This window comes from Scomber japonicus, chromosome 14, assembly GCF_027409825.1.
Source record: "Scomber japonicus isolate fScoJap1 chromosome 14, fScoJap1.pri, whole genome shotgun sequence".
NCBI classification, from domain to species: domain Eukaryota; kingdom Metazoa; phylum Chordata; class Actinopteri; order Scombriformes; family Scombridae; genus Scomber; species Scomber japonicus.
The window spans coordinates 1,446,435-1,468,934 of NC_070591.1; the positions used below are offsets into that span (position 1 = coordinate 1,446,435).

Here is a 22,500-nt window from a genome sequence, read left to right on the forward strand (position 1 = left end):
CAGTCTACCTGTAGAGGAGACAGTCTACCTGTAGAGGAGTCAGTCAGTCTACCTGTAGAGGAGTCAGTCAGTCTACCTGTAGAGGAGTCAGTCAGTCTACCTGTAGAGGAGTCAGTCTACCTGTAGAGGAGTCAGTCTACCTGTAGAGGAGTCAGTCTACCTGTCCAGGTGTGAGGTGGACCTCGGTGTTACCTGCATGCACTTGAGCAGCTCCAGAAAAGAGTCGAGACCTTCCAGGAACTTCTCTCTGAGCTCATCGCTCCACTCGCTGGGTCGGCTGATCAGGACATACCTGCACACACAAACTGGTCTCACTGGTGTGGAACTGGTCTCACTGGTGTTACTGGTATATTACTGGTGTTACTGGTATATATTACTGGTGCTGATGGTATGTTACTGGTGTTACTGGTATATTACTGGTGTTACTGGTATATTACTGGTGTTACTGGTATATATTACTAGTGTTACTGGTGTTACTGGTATATTACTGGTGTTACTGGTATATTACTGGTGTTACTGGTATATTACTGGTGTTACTGGTATATTACTGGTGTTACTGGTATATTACTGGTATATTACTGGTGTTACTGGTATATTATTGGTGTTACTGGTATATTACTGGTGTTACTGGTATATTACTGGTGTTACTGGTATATTACTGGTGTTACTGGTATATTACTGGTATATTACTGGTGTTACTGGTATATTATTGGTGTTACTGGTATATTACTGGTGTTACTGGTATATTACTGGTGTTACTGGTATATTACTGGTGTTACTGGTATATTACTGTGTTACTGGTATATTACTGGTGTTACTGGTATATTACTGGTGTTACTGGTATATTACTGGTGTTACTGGTATATTACTGTGTTACTGGTATATTACTGGTGTTACTGGTATATTACTGGTGTTACTGGTATATTACTGGTGTTACTGGTATATTATTGGTGTTACTGGTATATTACTGGTGTTACTGGTATATTACTGGTGTTACTGGTATATTGCTGGTGTTACTGGTATATTACTGGTATATTACTGGTGTTACTGGTATATTGCTGTGTTACTGGTATATTACTGGTATATTATTGGTGTTACTGGTATATTACTGGTATATTACTGGTGTTACTGGTATATTACTGGTATATTATTGGTGTTACTGGTATATTACTGGTTACTGGTATATTACTGGTGTTACTGGTATATTACTGGTGTTATTGGTGTTACTGGTATATTACTGGTGTTACTGGTATATTACTGGTGTTACTGGTATATTACTGGTGTTACTGGTATATTACTGTGTTACTGGTATATTACTGGTGTTACTGGTATATATTACTGGTGTTACTGGTATATTACTGGTGTTACTGGTATATTATTGGTGTTACTGGTATATTACTGGTATATTACTGGTGTTACTGGTATATATTACTGGTGTTACTGGTATATTACTGGTGTTACTGGTATATTACTGTGTTACTGGTGTTACTGGTATATTACTGGTATATTACTGGTGTTACTGGTGTTACTGGTATATATTACTGGTGTTGCTGGTATATTACTGGTGTTACTGGTATATATTACTGGTGTTACTGGTATATTACTGGTGTTACTGGTATATTACTGGTGTTACTGGTATATATTAATGGTGTTACTGGTATATTACTGGTGTTACTGGTATATATTAATGGTGTTACTGGTATATTACTGGTGTTACTGGTATATTACTGGTGTTACTGGTATATTACTGTGTTACTGGTGTTACTGGTATATTACTGGTATATTACTGGTGTTACTGGTATATTATTGGTGTTACTGGTATATTACTGGTGTTACTGGTATATTACTGGTGTTACTGGTATATATTAATGGTGTTACTGGTATATTACTGGTGTTACTGGTATATATTACTGGTGTTACTGGTATATTACTGGTGTTACTGGTATATTACTGGTGTTACTGGTATATTACTGGTATATTACTGGTGTTACTGGTATATTACTGGTATATTACTGGTGTTACTGGTATATTACTGGTGTTACTGGTATATTACTGGTATATTACTGGTGTTACTGGTATATTACTGGTGTTACTGGTATATTACTGTGTTACTGGTATATTACTGGTATATTACTGGTGTTACTGGTGTTACTGGTATATTACTGGTGTTACTGGTATATTACTGTGTTACTGGTATATTACTGGTATATTACTGGTGTTACTGGTATATATTACTGGTGTTACTGGTATATATTACTGGTGTTACTGGTATATTACTGGTGTTACTGGTATATTACTGGTGTTACTGGTATATTACTGGTGTTACTGGTATATATTACTGGTGTTACTGGTATATTACTGGTTCTGATGGCATATTACTGGTATATTACTGGTGTTACTGGTATATTACTGGTGTTACTGGTATATAATGGGTATGATGGTTACTTGAGGTCTCCAATGAGGCTCTGGACTCGTCCGAACTTGAAGGCCTGCTGGGCGGTGTAGCGGTCGAACTGGAAGCGTCCCTGCAGGTCTCTGTGACGGAGGTGATCCACAAATGTCCTGATGATGGTGGTCATCAGGTTCTCCTCCACCATCAGCATCCGGGCCTGACACACACACACACACACACACACACACAGACACACGCACACACACATCAATCCACAATCCTCTGAAGATCAGACTGGTTGAATTAACCCTTAAACAGGCAGCGTGCACCAGGAGACTCTTTAAGGAGCATGATTGGTTAAGGTGGTTGTTTAATTGTATATGAGCCTTTAATTGGTAGAATTGAAGCTTGTTGTAGGTTTATACTTTGATAGAAATGATAAAAATGTGATATTAATGAGCAGAATGTATCACTTTACTATGTTAAATAACACATTTAAGTGTTTTTACCATTATCACCATTTCATACTTTAATAAGGGCAAAGCATCCTGGTGGAGACACAACTCATAAAATCCAAAATATATTAAAAATATGAAGGAAATGTTTTACTTTAGGTGGAAATGACATAACTAGTGACATCAAATTGGGATTCCTGCCTGTTTAAGGGTTAAAGGATGATGTCATTGATTTTACAGGTGTAAACTGTAAACTGGTCCATGTTAGTCCTGAACCTGTGATCGGGTGACGAGGAATAACCAGGAACAGTAAACTCAACACGGTTACTTCCTGTCTCGATTTTGCAGTTTAGAAACATGAATTAAAAGTTACTGTTTTTATATTATCATGATTTCTTCTTCTTCTGGTGTTTCTGTCGGAGCTTCAGGTGAGTCAGCGCCTCCTGCTGGACTGGAGGAGAGTCACACCTGACATTTACGGCACCAACAGAGACACCCGTGTAACTGAGTGATGAGACACCTGGAGTGGAAATGATGAATGACTCTGTGATGATGTCACCACCTCCGACACAAACCCACTGAACTCACCAGCGACGGGACGGTGAATATTTGCACTGAGAGGTCAGTGATGGAGAACTCACGGTCGTGGTCGTCTCTCACGTAGTCGTTCTGCAAGCGTTCATAGCTCTAACGGCAGGAGAGAGAGAGACAGGCAGAGAGAGAGAGAGAGACAGAGAGAGAGAGAGAGGTGTGTGTAGGTGCGGAGGAGGAGCAGGAGGAGGCGTACTCACCATGGTCGGCACGGTGAACAGCTGAACAGACAGTGACGTCACTGACACCACTCGCTCGTGGTCGTCCTCCATAAAATCTGTCTGGAGGCGTCTGTAGTTCTAGAGGGGGACGACATTTCACCTCTGGGTCAGAGGTCGCTGCTGCCGGGACGACGCCCCCCACAAACCCCCCCTTAAACCCCCCCCCAAATTAACCCCGAATTACACCGAAAACCCTGATCTACTAATAAATGTTTTAATTTAACTTCTAGTTCTTCCTCATTGTCTCCAAAACCTGTTAAAAACACCGTCAACACACTTTATTCTAACACACACACACACACACACACACACACACACACACACGCGCAGAGACACACACACACACACACGCGCATAGACACACACACACATAGACACACACACACATAGACACACACACACACACACACACACACACACAGACAGACACACACACAGACAGACACACACACACACACACACACAGACAGACAGACACAGAGACACACACACACATAGACACACACACACACATAGACACACACACACAGACAGACACACACACACACACACAGACAGACACACACACACACACACACAGACAGACACAGAGACACACACACAGAGAGACACAGAGACACACACACACAGACAGACACACACACACACACACACACACACACACACACACAGAGAGACACAGAGACACACACACACACAGAGACACACACACACAGAGAGACACAGAGACACACACACAAACAGACGGACACACAGAGACACACACACATAGACACACACACACAGACACACAGAGACACACATACACACACACACACACACACACACACACACAGACACACAGAGACACACACACACACACAGACAGAGACACACACACAGACAGAGACACACACACACAGAGACACACACACACACACACACACACACACACACACACACACACAGCCAGGTACACACACACACACACAGACACACACACACACACACAGACAGACACAGAGACACACACAGAGACACACACACACACACACACACACACACACACACACACACACACACACACACACACACAGAGACACACAGGCACACACACACACACACACAGAGACACACCCACACACACAGAGACACACCCACACACACACACACACACAGACACACACACGCACAGACACACACACACACACCCCCCAAATGTGGATTCATCCGCCACTGAAAATAGTCCCGCTCTATTTCCTCCTCTGTTTGTTTGACTGGCTCTTTATCGCCCCCTACAGGCAGCGAGCAGCAACTACACAATCAAACTGTAACTCATCCAAACCAACTGGAGAGCCAATGAGAGTTTCTCCGGGTCAAAAGGAAAGGAGACAAGGAGACAAGGAGACAGAGGAGACTTAAAGATCTTCTATTAGGACGATGACATCACTGTTGTTCACCGGCAGAGAGACGCAGACGAGAACAAACTCAACATGAACACAGAACATCTTCATCATGAGTCACAGTGATCCTTCCTTCTTTACTCCCTACCTTCCTTCCTTCCTTCCTCCCTCCCTTCCTTCCTATTTTCCTTTCTCCCTCCCTTCCTTCCTTCCTTCCTTCCTATTTTCCTTTCTCCCTCCCTCCCTCCCTCCCTCCCTCCTTCTTTCCTTCCTTCCTATTTTCCTTTCTCCCTCCCTCCCTTCCTTCCTTCCTTCCTATTTTCCTTTCTCCCTCCCTCCCTCCCTCCTTCCTTCCATCTTTCCTCCCTTCTTTCCTCTTTTCCTTTCTCCCTTCCTTCCTTCCGTCCTCCCTCCTTCTCTTTCTTTCCTTCCTTCCTCTCTCTTTCCTTCCTTCCTTCCCATTTTCCTTTCTCCTTCCCTCCCTCCTTCCTTCTTTCCTTCCTTCCCATTTTCCTTTCTCCTTCCCTCCCTCCCTCCTTCCTTCTTTCCTCCACCCTTCCCACCTTCTCTCTTTCTTTCCTTCCTCTCTCTTTCCTCCCTTCCTTCCTATTTTCCTTTCTCCCTCCCTTCCTTCTTTCCTTCCTTCCTATTTTCCTTTCTCCCTCCCTCCCTCCTTCCATCTTTCCTCCCTTCTTTCCTCTTTTCCTTTCTCCCTTCCTTCCTTCCGTCCTCCCTCCTTCTCTTTTTCTTTCCTTCCTCTTTCTTTCCTCCCTTCCTTCCCATTTTCCTTTCTCCTTCCCTCCCTCCCTCTTTCCTTCTTTCCTTCCTTCCTATTTTCCTTTCTCCCTCCCTCCCTCCTTCCATCTTTCCGCCATCCTTCCCACCTTCTCTCTTTCTTTCCTTCCTCTCTCTTTCCTCCCTTCCTTCCTCTTTTCCTTTCTCCCTTCCTTATTTACTTCCTTCCTCCCTCCTTTCTTCCCGCCCTCCCTCCTTCTCTTTCTTTCCTTCCTTCCTTCCTCCCTCCCTCCCTCCCTTCAACCTTCCTTCTTCCTCCCTTCCTTATTGATCGGGTGTGTGTTACCTTGGCGAACTGGATGGCAAAGATCTTCTTGTACTTGAGGTCCATGAGGAGGCTGTTCATCAGCAGCTGGTGATAGATGTTCCTCGCTCCTGCACAGAGACACAGAGGAGGGTTACAGACCGAGGAGGAAGAGGAGGAGGAGGAGGAAAAGGAGCAGGAGAAGAAGGAGGAGGAGAAGAAAGAGGAGGAGAAGAAGAAGAAGAAGAAGCTGGTGGTAGATGTTCCTCGCTCCTGCACAAAGACACAGAGGAGGGTTACAGACCAAGAAGGAGGAGGAGGAGCAGGAGGGGGAGGAGGAAGAGGAGGAGGAGGAGAAAGAGGAGAAGGAGGAGGAGAAGAAAGAGGGGAAGGAGGAGGAGAAGGAAGAGGAGGAGGAGGTGGAGGAGGAGGAGGAGAAGGAAGAGGAAGAAGAGGATGAAGAGGAAGAGGAAGAGGAGGAGGAGAAGGAAGAGGAGGATGAGGAGGAGGAAGAAGAGGAGGAGGAGGAGGAGGAGGAGGAGGAGGAGGAGGAGGAGGAGGAGGAGGAGGATGAGGATGAGGAAGAGGAGGAGGAAAAGGAAGAGGAAGAGGAGGAGGAGAAGAAGAAGAAGGAGGAAGAGGAAGAGAAGGAGGAGGAAGAGGAGGAGGAGGAGGAGGAGGAGGAGGAAAAGGAAGAGGAGGAGGAGGAAGAGGTGGAGGAGGAGGAGGAGGAGAAGGAGGGAGAGGAGGAGGAGGAGGAGGAGGAGGAGGAGGAGGAGGAGGAGGAGGAGGAGGAGGAGGAGGAGGAGGAAGGGATTAAAAATGTCACCTTTCCACATTTTGGAGTCGTTGAGCATGAGCCGGTCGACCAGCGAGGAGTTCTCTCCTTCTGGACCTTCCTGAAGTCCAACCTGACACAGAACCCTCCGCAGACCGTCTGAAACACAGGTCACATGGTTATAACACACACACAGAGAGAGAGGAGGATTATGGGTAATGTAGTCCAGACCTACCTGAGTACTGGAGGATCTGTCCCAACCAGCTGAGAGCTTTGAGAGCGAAACACTGATGAGCAACAACAGACGAGTGCATCACCTGAACTCTGAGAGGCTTCGACTGGCGGCTGGTGTTCCTCTGGGGGGGGGGGGGGGGGGCAGAGAGAAGGGGAGAGAGAGGGTTAGATATGATGCTCCAGCAGTCATCAGAGGATCAGAGTCATTGTTAGTAACCAGACACGCCAACTATCAGTGTTTCCCAGTAATATAAAAGGTCAATGAGGTTTAGTTTAAATTTAAAGGGTTACCTTCCTTCTTTCCTTCCCTTCTGATTGCCTACCTTCCTTCTTTCCTTCCCTTCTGATTGCCTACCTTCCTTCCTTCCTTCCTTCCCTTATTTCCTACCTTCCTTCCTTTTGCCTGTCTTTCCTTCCTTCCTTCCCTCCCTTCTCATTTCCTACCTTTCTTCCTTCCCTTCTTCTTTCCTCCCTACCTTTCCTTCCTTCCTTCCCTTCTTCTTTCCTCCCTACCTTCCTTCCTTCCCTTCTTCTTTCCTCCCTTCCCTTCTTCTTTCCTCCCTACCTTTCCTTCCTTCCCTTCTTCTTTCCTCCCTACCTTCCTTCCTTCCCTTCTTCTTTCCTCCCTTCCCTTCTTCTTTCCTCCCTACCTTTCCTTCCTTCCCTTCTTCTTTCCTCCCTACCTTCCTCCCTTCCCTTCTTCTTTCCTCCCTCCCCTTCCTCCCTTCCCTTCTTCTTTCCTCCCTCCCCTTCCTTCCCTCCCTTCTTATTTCCTACCTTTCTTCCTTCCCTTCTTCTTTCCTCCCTACCTTTCTTTCCTCCCTACCTTTCCTTCCTTCCCTTCTTCTTCTTTCCCCCCTACCTTTCCTTCCTTCCCTTCTTCTTTCCCCCCTACCTTTCCTTCCTTCCCTTCTTCTTTCCTCCCTACCTTTCCTTCCTTCCCTTCTTCTTTCCTCCCTACCTTTCTTTCCTCCCTCCCCTTCCTTCCTTCCTTCCTACCATCTGTCTGTCCGTCCTTCACTGTCTTTCCTTCTTTCTTTCTTTCTTCCCTTCTTATTTCCTTCCTTCCTTCCCTTCTTATTTCCTTCCTTCCTTCCTTCCTTCCTTCCACACTGTCACACTGAATGAGTGCGTACTCACCACTATGACAGACTTGGATTGTTCACAGAACTGGAAATCTCCGTATCGCACCGACTTCCTTCCCTACACACACACACACACACACACACACACACACACACACACACACATACACACACACACAGGGGTAGATGTTAGGTCATGTGACATCACAGATGAGGCGGAGCGTGGTTGGTGTCAGGGTGAACGTACGTCTCGGTCGACGGTGGTGGCGAAGCTGACGGCTTCTTTCTGGCTGCAGTTGACGGCTTTCTGCAGCGTGTAGATCACCTGCTCATACGTGTGAACCTCATCATTGAACAGCATGCAGTAGTAGGTGTCTCCTTTCTCCCTGCACACACACACACACACAGAGCAGAGACACACACACACACACACACACGCACACACATGCACAGAGCAGAGACACACACACACACACACACACAGAGCAGAGACACACACACACACACACACACACACAGAGCAGAGACACACACACCCACACACACACACACACAGAGCAGAGATACACACACCCACACACACACACACAGAGCAGAGACACACACACACAGAGCAGAGACACACACACACACAGAGCAGAGACACACACACACACACACACACACAGCGCAGAGACACACACACACACACACAGAGCAGAGACACACACACACACACACACACACACACAGAGCAGAGACACACACACACACACACACACACACACACACACACACACACACACACACACAGAGCAGAGACACACACACACACACACACACACACACACACACACACACACACACACAGAGCAGAGACACACACAATTTATATAAAATCGCCTGAAGATAAAAAAAGGAAAACATAGTATGTGTGTATAGGTGTATGTGTGTGTGTATATATGTGTGTGTGTGTATATATGTGTGTGTGTGTATAGGTGTGTGTATATGTGTGTGTGTGTGTGTGTGTGTGTGTGTATGTGTATGTGTATGTGTGTGTGTGTGCGTACGGTGGTTCCAGTCCTGCAGGCAGCTGGTCCTCCTGATCCCAGGTCAGCAGGTCTACAGCGTACTTCAGGATGATGGAGAAGATGTTGTAACTACGGGCAACCATGTCAGCAGGCAGCTGGGCTACGGGGTCCTGGAGGGACAAAAAGCAGAGAGTTCAACCTGCCGGCGAGCACAGCAGACAGGAAGTGACACACAGAGGGGGGGTGGGGGTGGGGGGGGGGGTCTCACCTCTTCTGTGTCTCTCTTGGTGGGGGTGGGGGTGTGTTTCTGGCAGTAAGGACCCTTCTTCCAGGCCTCAGCGTCTCCACAGTCACAAAAACCTCCACCTCCTGACGTGGTCATCTGTAACACACACACACACACACACACACACACACACACACACACACACACACACACACACACACACACACACACACACACACACAGTCAGGTGTGTCACATGCAGCAGGCGTGCTGCTGTCAGACGCAGCGTGTCGCAGCCTCAGCGGCTCTTTGTGCAGGTGACAGATTGACCTCTGACTCCATCATCATCATCATCATCATCATCATCATCATCACAGACTGATGAAGAGGAGTCAGACTGAAGCAGTAAAACTTTATTGACACAGACAGTAAAGAGGACAGTCTCCTCACAGACAGACAGTGTTTGGACAGTCAGGAATCTGCTGCTTCATCTGTTACACTGCAGCGTTTTGTCTGTGAGATTAAACCCAACACGAGCCTCACACTGCAGCAGCCTCCACACACAGGCCAGGACTACAACTCCCTCAACACTTCCTGCTTCCAGGACTACAACTCCCTCAACACTTCCTGCTTCCAGGACTACAACTCCCTCAACACTTCCTGCTTCCAGGACTACAACTCCCTCAACACTTCCTGCTTCCAGGACTACAACTCCCTCAACACTTCCTGCTTCCAGGACTACAAACTGATCATTGGTCACTTTATCTGACAGAAACACTTAAAGCTAACTTCATTTATATGGTGAACTCCAGCAGAGATGCAACACACACACACACACACACACACACACACACCCACACACACACACACACACATACACACACACACACACGCACACACACACACACACACACACTCTCACACACACACACACACACACACACACACACACACACACACACACACACACACACACACACACACACACACACACACACACACACACACACACACACACACACACACACACACACACACACCTGCTGCCTCTACGTGCTTCATCACAACAGGTGTGACTGTAGGTGGAGTCTGTGTGTACCTGTCAGCAGGTGTCACATTTCTGCCCTCACATCAACCTGCTGCAGGTGTGTGTGTGTGTGTGTGTGAGTGTGTGTGTGTGTGTGTACTCACCCTGTATCGATGGTCTTTATGAACACTCCCCAGGAAACACTGCATGCATAGAACGCAGGTGGGATCAGCTGCACACTCCCTAAAAAAAAAAAACATACACATGATTTAGGTGCATATCTGAACAATGTGTGTTACCTGCAAGAGTAGGTGTGTGTATGTGTGTGTGTGTGTGTGTGTGTGTGTGTGTGTGTGTGTGTGTGTGTGTGTGTGTGTGTGTGTGTGTGTGCGTGCGTGTGTGTGTGTGTGTATGTGTGTGTGTATGTGTGTGTGTGTGTGTGTGTGTATGTGTGTGTGTCTGTCCGTCTGTCTATCTTCTTCCTCTAACCCTGGTCGGGTCTCGGGGGCAGCAGCCTAAGCAGGAAGTCCAGACTTCCCTCTCCCCAGCCACTTGGTCCAGCTCTTCCCGGGGGATCCCGAGGCGTTCCCAGGCCAGCCGAGAGACATAGTCCCTCCAGCGTGTCCTGGGTCTCCTACCGGTGGGACGGGCCCTGGACACCTCACCAGGGAGGCGTCCGGGAGGCATCCTAATTAGATGCCCGAGCCTCCTCATCTGGCTCCTCTCAACGCGGAGGAGCAGCGGGTCTACTCCGAGCTCCCTCTGGATAACTGAGCTTCTCACCCTATCTCTAAGGGAGAGCCCAGCCAGCCTACGGAGGAAGCTCATTTCAGCCGCTTGTACCCGCCATCTTGTTCTTTGGGTCACGACCCAAAGCTCATGACCAGAGGTGAGGGTAGGAACCCAAAGCTCATGACCAGAGGTGAGGGTAGGAACCCAAAGCTCATGACCAGAGGTGAGGGTAGGAACCCAAAGCTCATGACCAGAGGTGAGGGTAGGAACCCAAAGCTCATGACCAGAGGTGAGGGTAGGAACCTTTCGGCTCAGCTCTCTCTTCACCACGACGGATCTGTGCAGAGTCCGCATTACTGCAGACGCCGCACCGATCCGCCTGTCGATCTCACGCTCCATCCTTCCCTCACTCGTGAACAAGACCCCGAGGTACTTGAACTCCTCCACTTGGGGCAGGATCTCATCCCCGACCCGAAGAGTGCACTCCACCCTTTTCCGGTTGAGGACCATGGACTCGGATTTGGAGGTGCTGATTCTCATCCCGGCCGCTTCACACTCGGCTGCGAACCGATCCAGTGAGAGTTGGAGGTCACGGTCTGATGAAGCCAACAGGACCACATCATCTGCAAAAAGCAGTGACCCAATCCTGAGGTCACCAAACCGGACCCCCTCTACACCCTGGCTGCGCCTAGAAATCCTGTCCATAAAGATTATGAACAGGATCGGTGACAAAGGGCAGCCCTGGCGGAGTCCAACCCTCACTGGAAACAAGTCCCACTTATTACTGGCGATGTGGACCAAGCTCTGACACCGGTCATACAGGGAACGGACGGTCCATATCAGGGGGTCTGATACCCCGTACTCCCGGAGAACCCCCCACAGGACACCCCGAGGGACACGGTCGAATGCCTTCTCCAAGTCCACAAAACACATGTGGACTGGTTGGGCCCCATGCACCCTCAAGGATCCTGCAGAGGGTATAGAGCTGGTCCACTGTTCCACGGACTGGACGAAAACCACACTGCTCCTCCTGAATCCGAGGTTCAACTACCCGACGGACCCTCCTCTCCAGCACCCCGGAATAGACCTTACCAGGGAGGCTGAGGAGTGTGATTCCCCTGTAATTGGAACACACCCTCCGGTCCCCCTTCTTAAAAAGAGGGACCACCACCCCAGTCTGCCAATCCAGAGGCACTGCCCCCGATGTCCACGCGATGCTGCAGAGTCGTGTCAACCATGACAGCCCCACAGCATCCAGGGCCTTGAGGAACTCGGGGCAGATCTCATCCACCCCCGGGGCCCTGCCACCGAGGAGCTTTTTAACCACCTCGGCGACCTCAGCCCCAGAGATAGGAGAGCCCACACCCGAGTCCCCCGGCCCTGCTTCCTTACCGGAAGGCGTGTCGGTGGGATTGAGGAGGTCTTCGAAGTATTCCTTCCACCGATCCACAACGTACCGAGTCGAGGTCAGCAGCGCACCGTCCCCACCGTACACAGTGTTTACGGTGCACTGCTTCCCCCTCCTGAGACCCTGGATGGTGGTCCAGAATCTCTTCAAAGCCGTCTGGAAGTCTTTTTGGCCTCGCCGAACTCCTCCCATGTCCGGGTTTTTGCCTCAGTGACCGCCGCAGCTGCGCTCCGCTTGGTCTGCCGGTACCTGTCTGCTGCCTCCGGAGTCCTACAGGCCAATAAGGCCCTATAGGGCTCCTTCAGCTTGACGGCATCCCTCACCGCCGGTGTCCACCAGAGGGTTCGGGTATTGCCGCTACGACCACCTTACGTCCACAGCTCCGGTCTTAACAATGGAGGCAGTAACATGGCCCACTCGGACTCGATGTCCTCTGCCTTCCCCGGCACGTGGTCGAAGCTCTCCCGGAGGTGGGAGTTGAAACTCTGTGACAGGAGACTCTGCCAGACGTTCCCAGCAGACCCTCACAATACGTTTGGGTCTGCCAGGTCTGACCGGCACCCCCCCCACCATCGGAGCCAACACACCACCAGGTGGTGATCAGTTGACAGCTCCGCCCCTCTCTTCACCCGAGTGTCCAAGACATGCGGCCGCAAGTCCGACGACACGACTACAAAGTCAATCATGGAACTGCGCCCCCCCCCCCCCCCTTAAGCTTGAACATGGTGTTCGTTATGGACAACAAGTCCAATAACAGAACACCGCTCGGGTTCAGATCGGGAGGGCCGTTCCTCCCAATCACACCCCTCCAGGTCTGTGTGTGTATATGTGTGTGTGTGTATGTGTGTGTGTGTGTGTGTGTGTGTATGTGAGTGTGTGTGTGTGTGTGTGTGTGTGTGTGTGTGTGTGTGTATGTGAGTGTGTGTGTGTGTGTGTGTGTGTGTGTGTGTGTGTGTGAGTGTGTGAGTGTATTACCTGCAGGAGTAGGTGGGCTCTCCCACCTTGAACACGTGTCCACACAGAGGAGACGGCTGGTTGTTCTCCTGCAGGAGCGCCAGGCCTGCAGCCGGCTCCTCCCCCAGCAGGAGCCACTCCAGAGGAGCCAGGAGGAGCAGCTGACAGGCCAACTCCTCCCTCTGCTCCTCCCTCTGCTCCTCTCTGCTGCTGCACCCGCTCGGCCCCAAGCAAAGGATTCTGGGTACGTACACGGCCAGGTGCCGATACACTTCCTGCTGAAGATCTGCTGCTGCCATCCATTGCTGAGGAGGAGGAGGAAGAGGAGGAGGAGGAAGAGGAGGAGGAGGGGGAGGAGGAAGAGAAGGAGTGGGAGGAAGAAGAGGAGGCAGAGCAGGAAGAGGAGGAGGCGGAGCAGGAACAGGAAGAGGAGATACATATTTTTTCTAGTCAGAGACTTCAAAAACGATAAACTTAATTTCCAACAGTTCTCATGTACTGCTGTGTACTATATTACAGTGTACTATATTACAGTGTACTATATTACAGTGTACTATATTACAGTGTACTATATTACAGTGTACTATATTACAGTGTACTATAATACAGTGTACTATATTACAGTGTATTATAATACAGTGTACTATATTACAGTGTACTATATTACAGTGTACTATAATACAGTGTACTATATTACAGTGTACTATAATACAGTGTACTATATTACAGTGTACTATATTACAGTGTACTATATTACAGTGTACTATAATACAGTGTACTATAATACAGTGTACTATATTACAGTGTACTATAATACAGTGTACTATATTACAGTGTACTATAATACAGTGTACTATATTACAGTGTACTATAATACAGTGTACTATATTACAGTGTACTATATTACAGTGTACTATATTACAGTGTACTATAATACAGTGTACTATATTACAGTGTACTATATTACAGTGTACTATATTACAGTGTACTATAATACAGTATACTATATTACAGTGTACTATATTACAGTGTATTATAATACAGTGTACTATATTACAGTATACTATATTACAGTGTACTATATTACAGTGTACTATATTACAGTGTATTATAATACAGTGTACTATATTACAGTATACTATAATACAGTGTACTATATTACAGTGTACTATATTACAGTATACTATAATACAGTATACTATAATACAGTGTACTATATTACAGTGTACTATAATACAGTGTACTATATTACAGTGTACTATAATACAGTATACTATATTACAGTGTATTATAATACAGTGTACTATATTACAGTGTACTATATTATAGTGTACTATATTACAGTGTACTATATTACAGTGTACTATAATACAGTATACTATATTACAGTGTACTATAATACAGTGTACTATATTACAGTGTACTATATTATAGTGTACTATATTACAGTGTACTATATTATAGTGTACTATATTACAGTGTACTATATTACAGTGTACAATATTACAGTGTACTATAATACAGTGTACTATATTACAGTGTACTATATTACAGTGTACTATATTACAGTGTACTATAATACAGTATACTATAATACAGTGTACTATATTACAGTGTACTATATTACAGTGTACTATATTACAGTGTACTATAATACAGTGTACTATATTACAGTATACTATAATACAGTGTACTATATTACAGTGTACTATATTACAGTATACTATATTACAGTGTACAGCAGCAGGTTGACCTACAGATCAGATTAACGAGCTCTCTGTCTGTCAGAGCTCGTTAGTGAGACCTGCTGAGACTCAGTGACACACTGACCTGGATCACTACCTGCTAACGCTGAGCTAACGCTGAGCTAACGCTGAGCTAACACTGAGCTAACGCTGAGCTAACACTGAGCTAACGCTGAGCTAACACTGAGCTAACGCTGAGCTAACACTGAGCTAACGCTGAGCTAACACTGAGCTAACACTGAGCTAACGCTGAGCTAACGCTGAGCTAACACTGAGCTAACGCTGAGCTAACACTGTCACATAACAGGCTCCTGTCCTGGAAAAACACCTCCGGTCATTATAGACTCAACATTTATTTTTATCTACATGTGTGCACAGAAGTTTAAACATCAATAAAAGCAGATAAGACTGGTTTTAATATTAGGTTCATAAGAGTTTAACTAAAAACTAACTTTACTTATTTAAATCTATTAACGACTTCTTGTCTCCAGTAAATGAGACAGTTCAGTTCTACAGTCTAAACAAGCAGCAGCAGCTCTTACACACATGAGAACAGATGTTTTCATTAGTATATTATATTATATTATATTATATTATATTATATTAAGTCTAACAGCTGGTCAGTGATAGGAAAAGCTCTTATTATTACACAACTGTAACTTTAACCTGTAATATTCAGATATTACAGTCACAACCTGTCAGGTGTGTGTGTGTGTGTGTGTGTGTGTGTGTGTGTGTGTGTGTGTGTGTGTGTGTGTGTGTGTGGAGCCTCATCTGTCACATCTATGATCCACATTTAACTCTTTAACGCACATTTATTTATTATAAAATAACAGCTGATGATATTTATGAGCTCAGTTAAATACTATTTATGAGTCTGTTTATATGTCAGAGTGTATTTAAATGATGTTGGGCACACACACACACACACACACACACACACACACACATACATATAAATAAACACACACACACCTAGTCCTGCAGGTAACACACACACACACACACACACACACACACACACACACACACACATATATATAACACACATACAATTCTCACACACATACACATAACACACACACACACACACACACACACACACACAGAATAAAGTGTAACACCGGTGTTATGTTTACAGTCGGTTATAACGGTAAATAAACGTTAAATTAACCGGTTTTAAACGCTCACACCGGTTTTAACAAACTTAAATAAACTGTACAGTTGTTGTGGAGTCGCGAGTCGAGGCTGACACGCGCCAGAACAGCTGTTTAATCTGACATCCAGATGTTTTCACAGATCACTGGGAGGCTCTGGCTGTTAGCCGTTAGCTCTTAGCATTAGCATGAAAAAAAAAGCTACAGATTAAAGTCACTAACAGCGCGCGCACCAGGTGAGGACAGCGCCCTGTGACGTCATGACAGCACAGGTGACAGTCAGCGGGGCAGACAGGTGGGGGAGACGCTTACCGACGCCGTGTCTTTGGCGGAGAAATGGAGGAATTCGGAGCATAAAGCGGACGGAGGATCTCTGTCGGAGTCGGCCGCCGCCATCTTTCCTCCCTCTGTGCTGTGAGGGGGACAAGAAGAACCCGGAACCGGAAATGATCAACAGCTGTGAGGGAGGGGCGGGTCTAGGAGCAGAATAGGCGGGGCCAAATTCAGTTTAAAAACAACAACTATATGGAAGCTCATTAACGCCAAGACAAATATAGATATGAAAATGTTTCATGTTTATAATAATAATTATAATGATGATGTTAATAATGATAATAATAATAATAATGATAATAATAATAATGATGATAATAATAATGATGATAATAATAATAATAATGATAATAATAATAAGTTACGTTTATATGGCGCTTTTCACAAACCCAGGGACACTTTACAGAATAAATAAAAAATAAAACAAATCAGATCAAAACAAGACTAGACAGAGGAGGATGAAGAGAAATGTTTGACAGTAGTACTACTGTGTACTACTGTGTACTGCTGTGTACTGCTGTGTAGTACTGTGTACTGCTGTGTAGTACTGTGTAGTACTGTGTACTACTGTGTACTGCTGTGTACTAGGAGATTGAGGGAGAGAGTTCCAGAGTTTGGGTTCATGGTGCTGATGATGATGATGATGATGATGAGGAGGAGGTTGGAGACGGAGGATCTGAGAGGGAGCCAGGAGGTCACTGAGGAGTAGTGGAGCCACAGTATGGAGGGCTTGAAGGTGAGGAGCAGGAAGTCAGAGCAGCTGAGAGGACGGGAGTGATGAGGATTCTGGCTGGAGTTCTGGATGTGATGAAGGTTTTTTGGGTGGATTTTGCTGGTTGACTAATGAAAAGGGAATGATAGTAGTGTCAGTGTGGGACATGATGAGTGTGAACCAGAGTGTGAGAGGGTTAGGGTTAGTGAGGGAGTGAGGGTGAGCATGTGAGCGTGAGAGTAGAGAGGAAGGAGCTGGTTCAGGAAGGAGAAGCAGACTGCTGATGCTCAGAGTTCATGTTTTTATTTACAGTATTCATCAAACACCATGAAGCCCTCCGCTCACACACACACACACACACACACACACACACACACACACACACACACACACACACACCAGCAGACATGATAAATATATATGAGCATGTTTAACAGACTGGTAGGAGACACACATTATTGTTCTAATATGTTGTATTAAATATGTGGAGGCTGTCAGCTGATCCTCTTCCTGGTCTTCTTCTTCTCTCCAGAACCACACTGACACATTTTTACTCCAACTTTTATGACGAGTTGGTCCTCCGGAGGGATTCTGACTCGCTTCAGGAAGTCCTGGGCCCTGGTCTGGTCCGATCTGGTTTCATATGATCTGATCCTCACAGGTCAGACTCAGACTCAGAGCTGTGTGACTGATTCAGGTCTGCTCTGAACCAGCTGCTGGACCAGACTACGGAGCTGCTGCAGCTCTGCTCGGATCTCCCTCAGCTCCTGACTCTGCAGGTCCTGGTCCTTTAGCTGCTGGGTCTGCAGGTCCTGGTCCTTTAGCTGCTGGGTCTGCAGGTCCTGGTCCTTTAGCTGCAGGTCCTGCTCATCCTGAAGCTTCTGGACTCTGGTGGAGAGAAAGAGAACATGTTTAATATCTTTACACTGACTGCTGATAGATGGATAGATAGATAGAACTCACCCAGCTGTTCCCATGTCTCTCTGCAGCACCAGGAACTGATCCAGGGTCTCCTACAGGACACACACACACACACACACACACACACACACACACACACACACACACACACACACATTAGTTTCTACACTTTAAGTAGAAACAATCATTCAGTTGTTCAGAAACACAGAAACGCTTCGGCTGCAGAAGCTAGCTCTAGAGACGTGGAACGTCACCTCTCTGGTGGGAAAGGAGCCTGAGCTGGTGCGTGAGGTTGAGAAGTTCCGGCTAGATATAGTCGGCCTCACCTCGACGCACAGCAAGGGCTCTGGAACCAGTCTGGAACCAGTCTGGAACCAGTCTCCTCCAGAGGGGTTGGACTCTCGTCCACTCTGGAGTTGCCACTGATGAGAGGCGCCGGGCAGAGGTGGCAATACTTATTGCCCCCCGGCTTGGTGCCTGTATGTTGGAGTTTACCCCGGTATACGAGAGGGTGGCCTCCCTCCGCCTTCGGGTGGGGGGACGGATCCTGACTGTTGTTTGTGCCTACGGTCCAAACAGCAGTTCAGAGTATCCACCCTTCTTGGACTCCTTGGAGGGGGTGCTGGAAAACACTCCCCCTGGGGATTCCCTCGTTCTGCTGGGGGACTTCAATGCCCATGTTGGTAGCGACAGTGAGACCTGGAGGGGTGTGATTGGGAGGAACGGCCCCCCTGATCTGAACCCGAGCGGTGTTCTGTTGTTGGACTTCTGTGCTCGTCACAGGTTGTCCATAACGAACACCATGTTCAAGCATAAGGGGGGGGGGGGGGGGGGGGTCCATATGTGCACTTGGCACCAGGACACCCTAGGCCGCAGTTCGATGATTGACTTTGTAGTCGTGTCGTCGGACTTGCAGCCGCATGTCTTGGACACTCGGGTGAAGAGAGGGGTGGAGCTGTCAACTGATCACCACCTGGTGGTGAGTTGGCTCCGATGGTGGGGGAGGATGCCGGGCAGACCTGGCAGACCCAAACGCATTGTGAGGGTCTGCTGGGAACGTCTGGCAGAGTCTCCTGTCACAGAGAGTTTCAACTCCCACCTCCGGGAGAGCTTCGACCATGTACCGGGGGAGGCGGGGGACATTGAGTCCGAGTGGGCCATGTTCCGTGCCTCCATTGTTGAGGCAGCCGACCGGAGCTGTGGCCGCAAGGTGGTCGGTGCCTGTCGGGGCGGCAATCCCCGAACCCGCTGGTGGACACCGGCGGTGAGGGATGCCGTCAAGCTGAAGAAGGAGTCCTATAGGACCTTATTGGCCTGTAGGACTCCGGAGGCAGCAGACAGGTACCGGCAGACCAAGCGGAGCGCAGCTACAGCGGTCACTGAGGCAAAAACCCGGACATGGGAGGAGTTCGGTGAGGCCAAAAAGACTTCCAGACGGCTTTGAAGAGATTCTGGACCACCATCCGGCGTCTCAGGAGGGGGAAGCAGTGCACCGTAAACACTGTGTACGGTGGGGACGGTGTGCTGCTGACCTCGACTCGGGACGTTGTGGATCGGTGGAAGGAATACTTCGAAGACCTCCTCAATCCCACCGACACGCCTTCCGGTAAGGAAGCAGGGCCGGGGGACCCGGGTGTGAGCTCTCCTATCTCTGGGGCTGAGGTCACCGAGGTGGTTAAAAAGCTCCTCGGTGGCAGGGCCCCGGGGGTGGATGAGATCCGCCCCGAGTTCCTCAAGGCCCTGGATGCTGTGGGGCTGTCATGGTTGACACGACTCTGCAGCATCGCGTGGACATCGGGGGCAGTGCCTCTGGATTGGCAGACTGGGGTGGTGGTCCCTCTTTTTAAGAAGGGGGACCGGAGGGTGTGTTACAATTACAGGGGAATCACACTCCTCAGCCTCCCTGGTAAGGTCTATTCGGGGGTGCTGGAGAGGAGGGTCCGTCGGATAGTCGAACTCGGATTCAGGAGGAGCGGTGTGGTTTTCGTCCGGGACGTGGAACTGTGGACCAGCTCTACACCCTCTGCAGGATCCTTGAGGGTGCATGGGGCCCAACCAGTCCACATGTGTTTTGTGGACTTGGAGAAGGCATTCGACCGTGTCCCTCGGGGAATCCTGTGGGGGGTTCTCCGGGAGTACGGGGTACCGGACCCCCTGATACGGGCCGTCCGTTCCCTGTATGACCGGTGTCAGAGCTTGGTCCGCATTGCCGGTAATAAGTCGGACTTGTTTCCAGTGAGGGTTGGACTCCGCCAGGGCTGCCCTTTGTCACCGATCCTGTTCATAATCTTTATGGACAGGATTTCTAGGTGCAGCCAGGGTGTGGAGGGGGTCCGGTTTGGTGACCTCAGGATTGGGTCACTGCTTTTTGCAGATGATGTGGTCCTGTTTGCTTCATCAGACCGTGACCTCCAACTCTCACTGGATCGGTTCGCAGCCGAGTGTGAAGCGGCCGGGATGAGAATCAGCACCTCCAAATCCGAGGCCATGGTCCTCAACCGGAAAAGGGTGGAGTGCACTCTTCGGGTCGGGGATGAGATTCTGCCTCAAGTGGAGGAGTTCAAGTACCTCGGGGTCTTGTTCACGAGTGAGGGAAGGATGGAGCGTGAGACCGACAGGCGGATCGGTGCGGCGTCTGCAGTAATGCGGACTCTGCACAGATCCGTCGTGGTGAAGAGAGAGCTGAGCCGAAAGGCAAAGCTCTGGATTTACCAGTCGGTCTTGGTTCCTACCCTCACCTCTGGTCATGAGCTTTGGGTTCCTACCCTCACCTCTGGTCATGAGCTTTGGGTTCCTACCCTCACCTCTGGTCATGAGCTTTGGGTTCCTACCCTCACCTCTGGTCATGAGCTTTGGGTCGTGACCCAAAGAACAAGATGGCGGGTACAAGCGGCTGAAATGAGCTTCCTCCGTAGGGTGGCTGGGCTCTCCCTTAGAGATAGGGTGAGAAGCTCAGTTATCCGGAGGGAGCTCGGAGTAGACCCGCTGCTCCTCCGCGTTGAGAGGAGCCAGATGAGGAGGCTCGGGCATCTAGTCAGGATGCCTCCCGGACGCCTCCCTGGTGAGGTGTTCAGGGCACGTCCCACCGGTAGGAGACCTCGGGGAAGACCCAGAACACGCTGGAGAGACTATGTCTCTCGGCTGGCCTGGGAACGCCTCGGGGTCCCCCTGGAAGAGCTGGACCAAGTGGCTGGGGAGAGGGAAGTCTGGGCTTCCTGCTTAGGCTGCTGCCCCCGAGACCCGACCAGGATAAGCGGAAGAAGATGGATGGATGGAGAAACATACTTTGATCTGCGCAGTGATTCGTCCCTTCTCGCCATGGTAACGGGAAGGTCTCATGACATCACGGCCGTCGTGGGCGTCGGCCAGCGGCGCACACTGGCTGTAGATGTACTGGTTGTCAAGGTAACGGCGGAGGAGGGGCATGGACTCCTCCACCTGCAGGATGACGGCGGCCTGCTGCATCACAGCGTTCGCCTGGGAGTTATCATACACTCTGTTCCACACACACACACACACACACACACACACACACACACACACATATACACACACACAAATGCACATCGACACACACACACACACACGCACACATAGACACACAAACACACACACAAACACACATACACATAGACACGCACAAACACACACACCACACACACACACACACACACACACACACACACACACACACACACACAAACACACACACAGACACGCACACGCACGCGCACACACACACACACACACACACACACAGTGTATAAATGAGATGATTATGAAGTAGCTGAATATTAGAGTTGGTGTGTACATGGCTGTGTCGTGACCTCTGACCTCTGGAAGGTGTCGGTTACCAGGGCGATCATCAGGTTGACACACAGGATGGAGGAGGCTGCCAGGAACGTCCCACACAGCAGAGGAGCCATGACGCTGTCCACCGTTACCATGGCGTCGTACTCGTACTCGTCCACCAGGGTGATGCGGTACAGGCTGTACAGCAGGCCGGAGACAGAGTGCATGCTGGGAACTGAGTCAGAGCCTGGACGGGGGCCTGGGGGGGGGGGGGGGGGGCAGAGGGTTAGTCTCTGACTGCTGATT

At 48.6% G+C, this 22,500-nt stretch overlaps 2 protein-coding genes across 3 annotated transcripts in view; both read right to left on the reverse strand.

The window, feature by feature from the left end:
- ubr2 (ubiquitin protein ligase E3 component n-recognin 2) overlaps positions 1 to 16,832 on the reverse strand; it is a 50,875-nt gene extending 34,043 nt beyond the window's left edge. Inside the window, exons 1-14 of one of the 2 annotated variants that reach the window (XM_053333467.1) lie at positions 16,749 to 16,832; positions 13,556 to 13,839; positions 10,605 to 10,683; positions 9,456 to 9,569; positions 9,227 to 9,357; positions 8,425 to 8,563; positions 8,233 to 8,295; positions 7,094 to 7,214; positions 6,910 to 7,017; positions 6,123 to 6,211; positions 3,639 to 3,737; positions 3,436 to 3,534; positions 2,446 to 2,609; positions 193 to 292 (exon numbers count right to left, since the gene is read on the reverse strand). In XM_053333467.1, coding sequence (XP_053189442.1) covers positions 193 to 292; positions 2,446 to 2,609; positions 3,436 to 3,534; positions 3,639 to 3,737; positions 6,123 to 6,211; positions 6,910 to 7,017; positions 7,094 to 7,214; positions 8,233 to 8,295; positions 8,425 to 8,563; positions 9,227 to 9,357; positions 9,456 to 9,569; positions 10,605 to 10,683; positions 13,556 to 13,839; positions 16,749 to 16,832 — 1,674 coding nt within the window. The remainder of the gene's footprint in view (positions 1 to 192; positions 293 to 2,445; positions 2,610 to 3,435; positions 3,535 to 3,638; positions 3,738 to 6,122; positions 6,212 to 6,909; positions 7,018 to 7,093; positions 7,215 to 8,232; positions 8,296 to 8,424; positions 8,564 to 9,226; positions 9,358 to 9,455; positions 9,570 to 10,604; positions 10,684 to 13,555; positions 13,840 to 16,748) is intronic. The other variant, XM_053333466.1, reaches the window with a different exon arrangement.
- A 4,905-nt stretch (positions 16,833 to 21,737) lies between these two features.
- Positions 21,738 to 22,500, reverse strand: part of si:ch73-193i2.2 (transient receptor potential channel pyrexia) — a 12,966-nt gene continuing 12,203 nt past the window's right edge. The window contains exons 12-14 of the mRNA XM_053333525.1: positions 22,237 to 22,429; positions 21,827 to 21,898; positions 21,738 to 21,795 (exon numbers count right to left, since the gene is read on the reverse strand). Coding sequence (XP_053189500.1) covers positions 21,738 to 21,795; positions 21,827 to 21,898; positions 22,237 to 22,429 — 323 coding nt within the window. The remainder of the gene's footprint in view (positions 21,796 to 21,826; positions 21,899 to 22,236; positions 22,430 to 22,500) is intronic.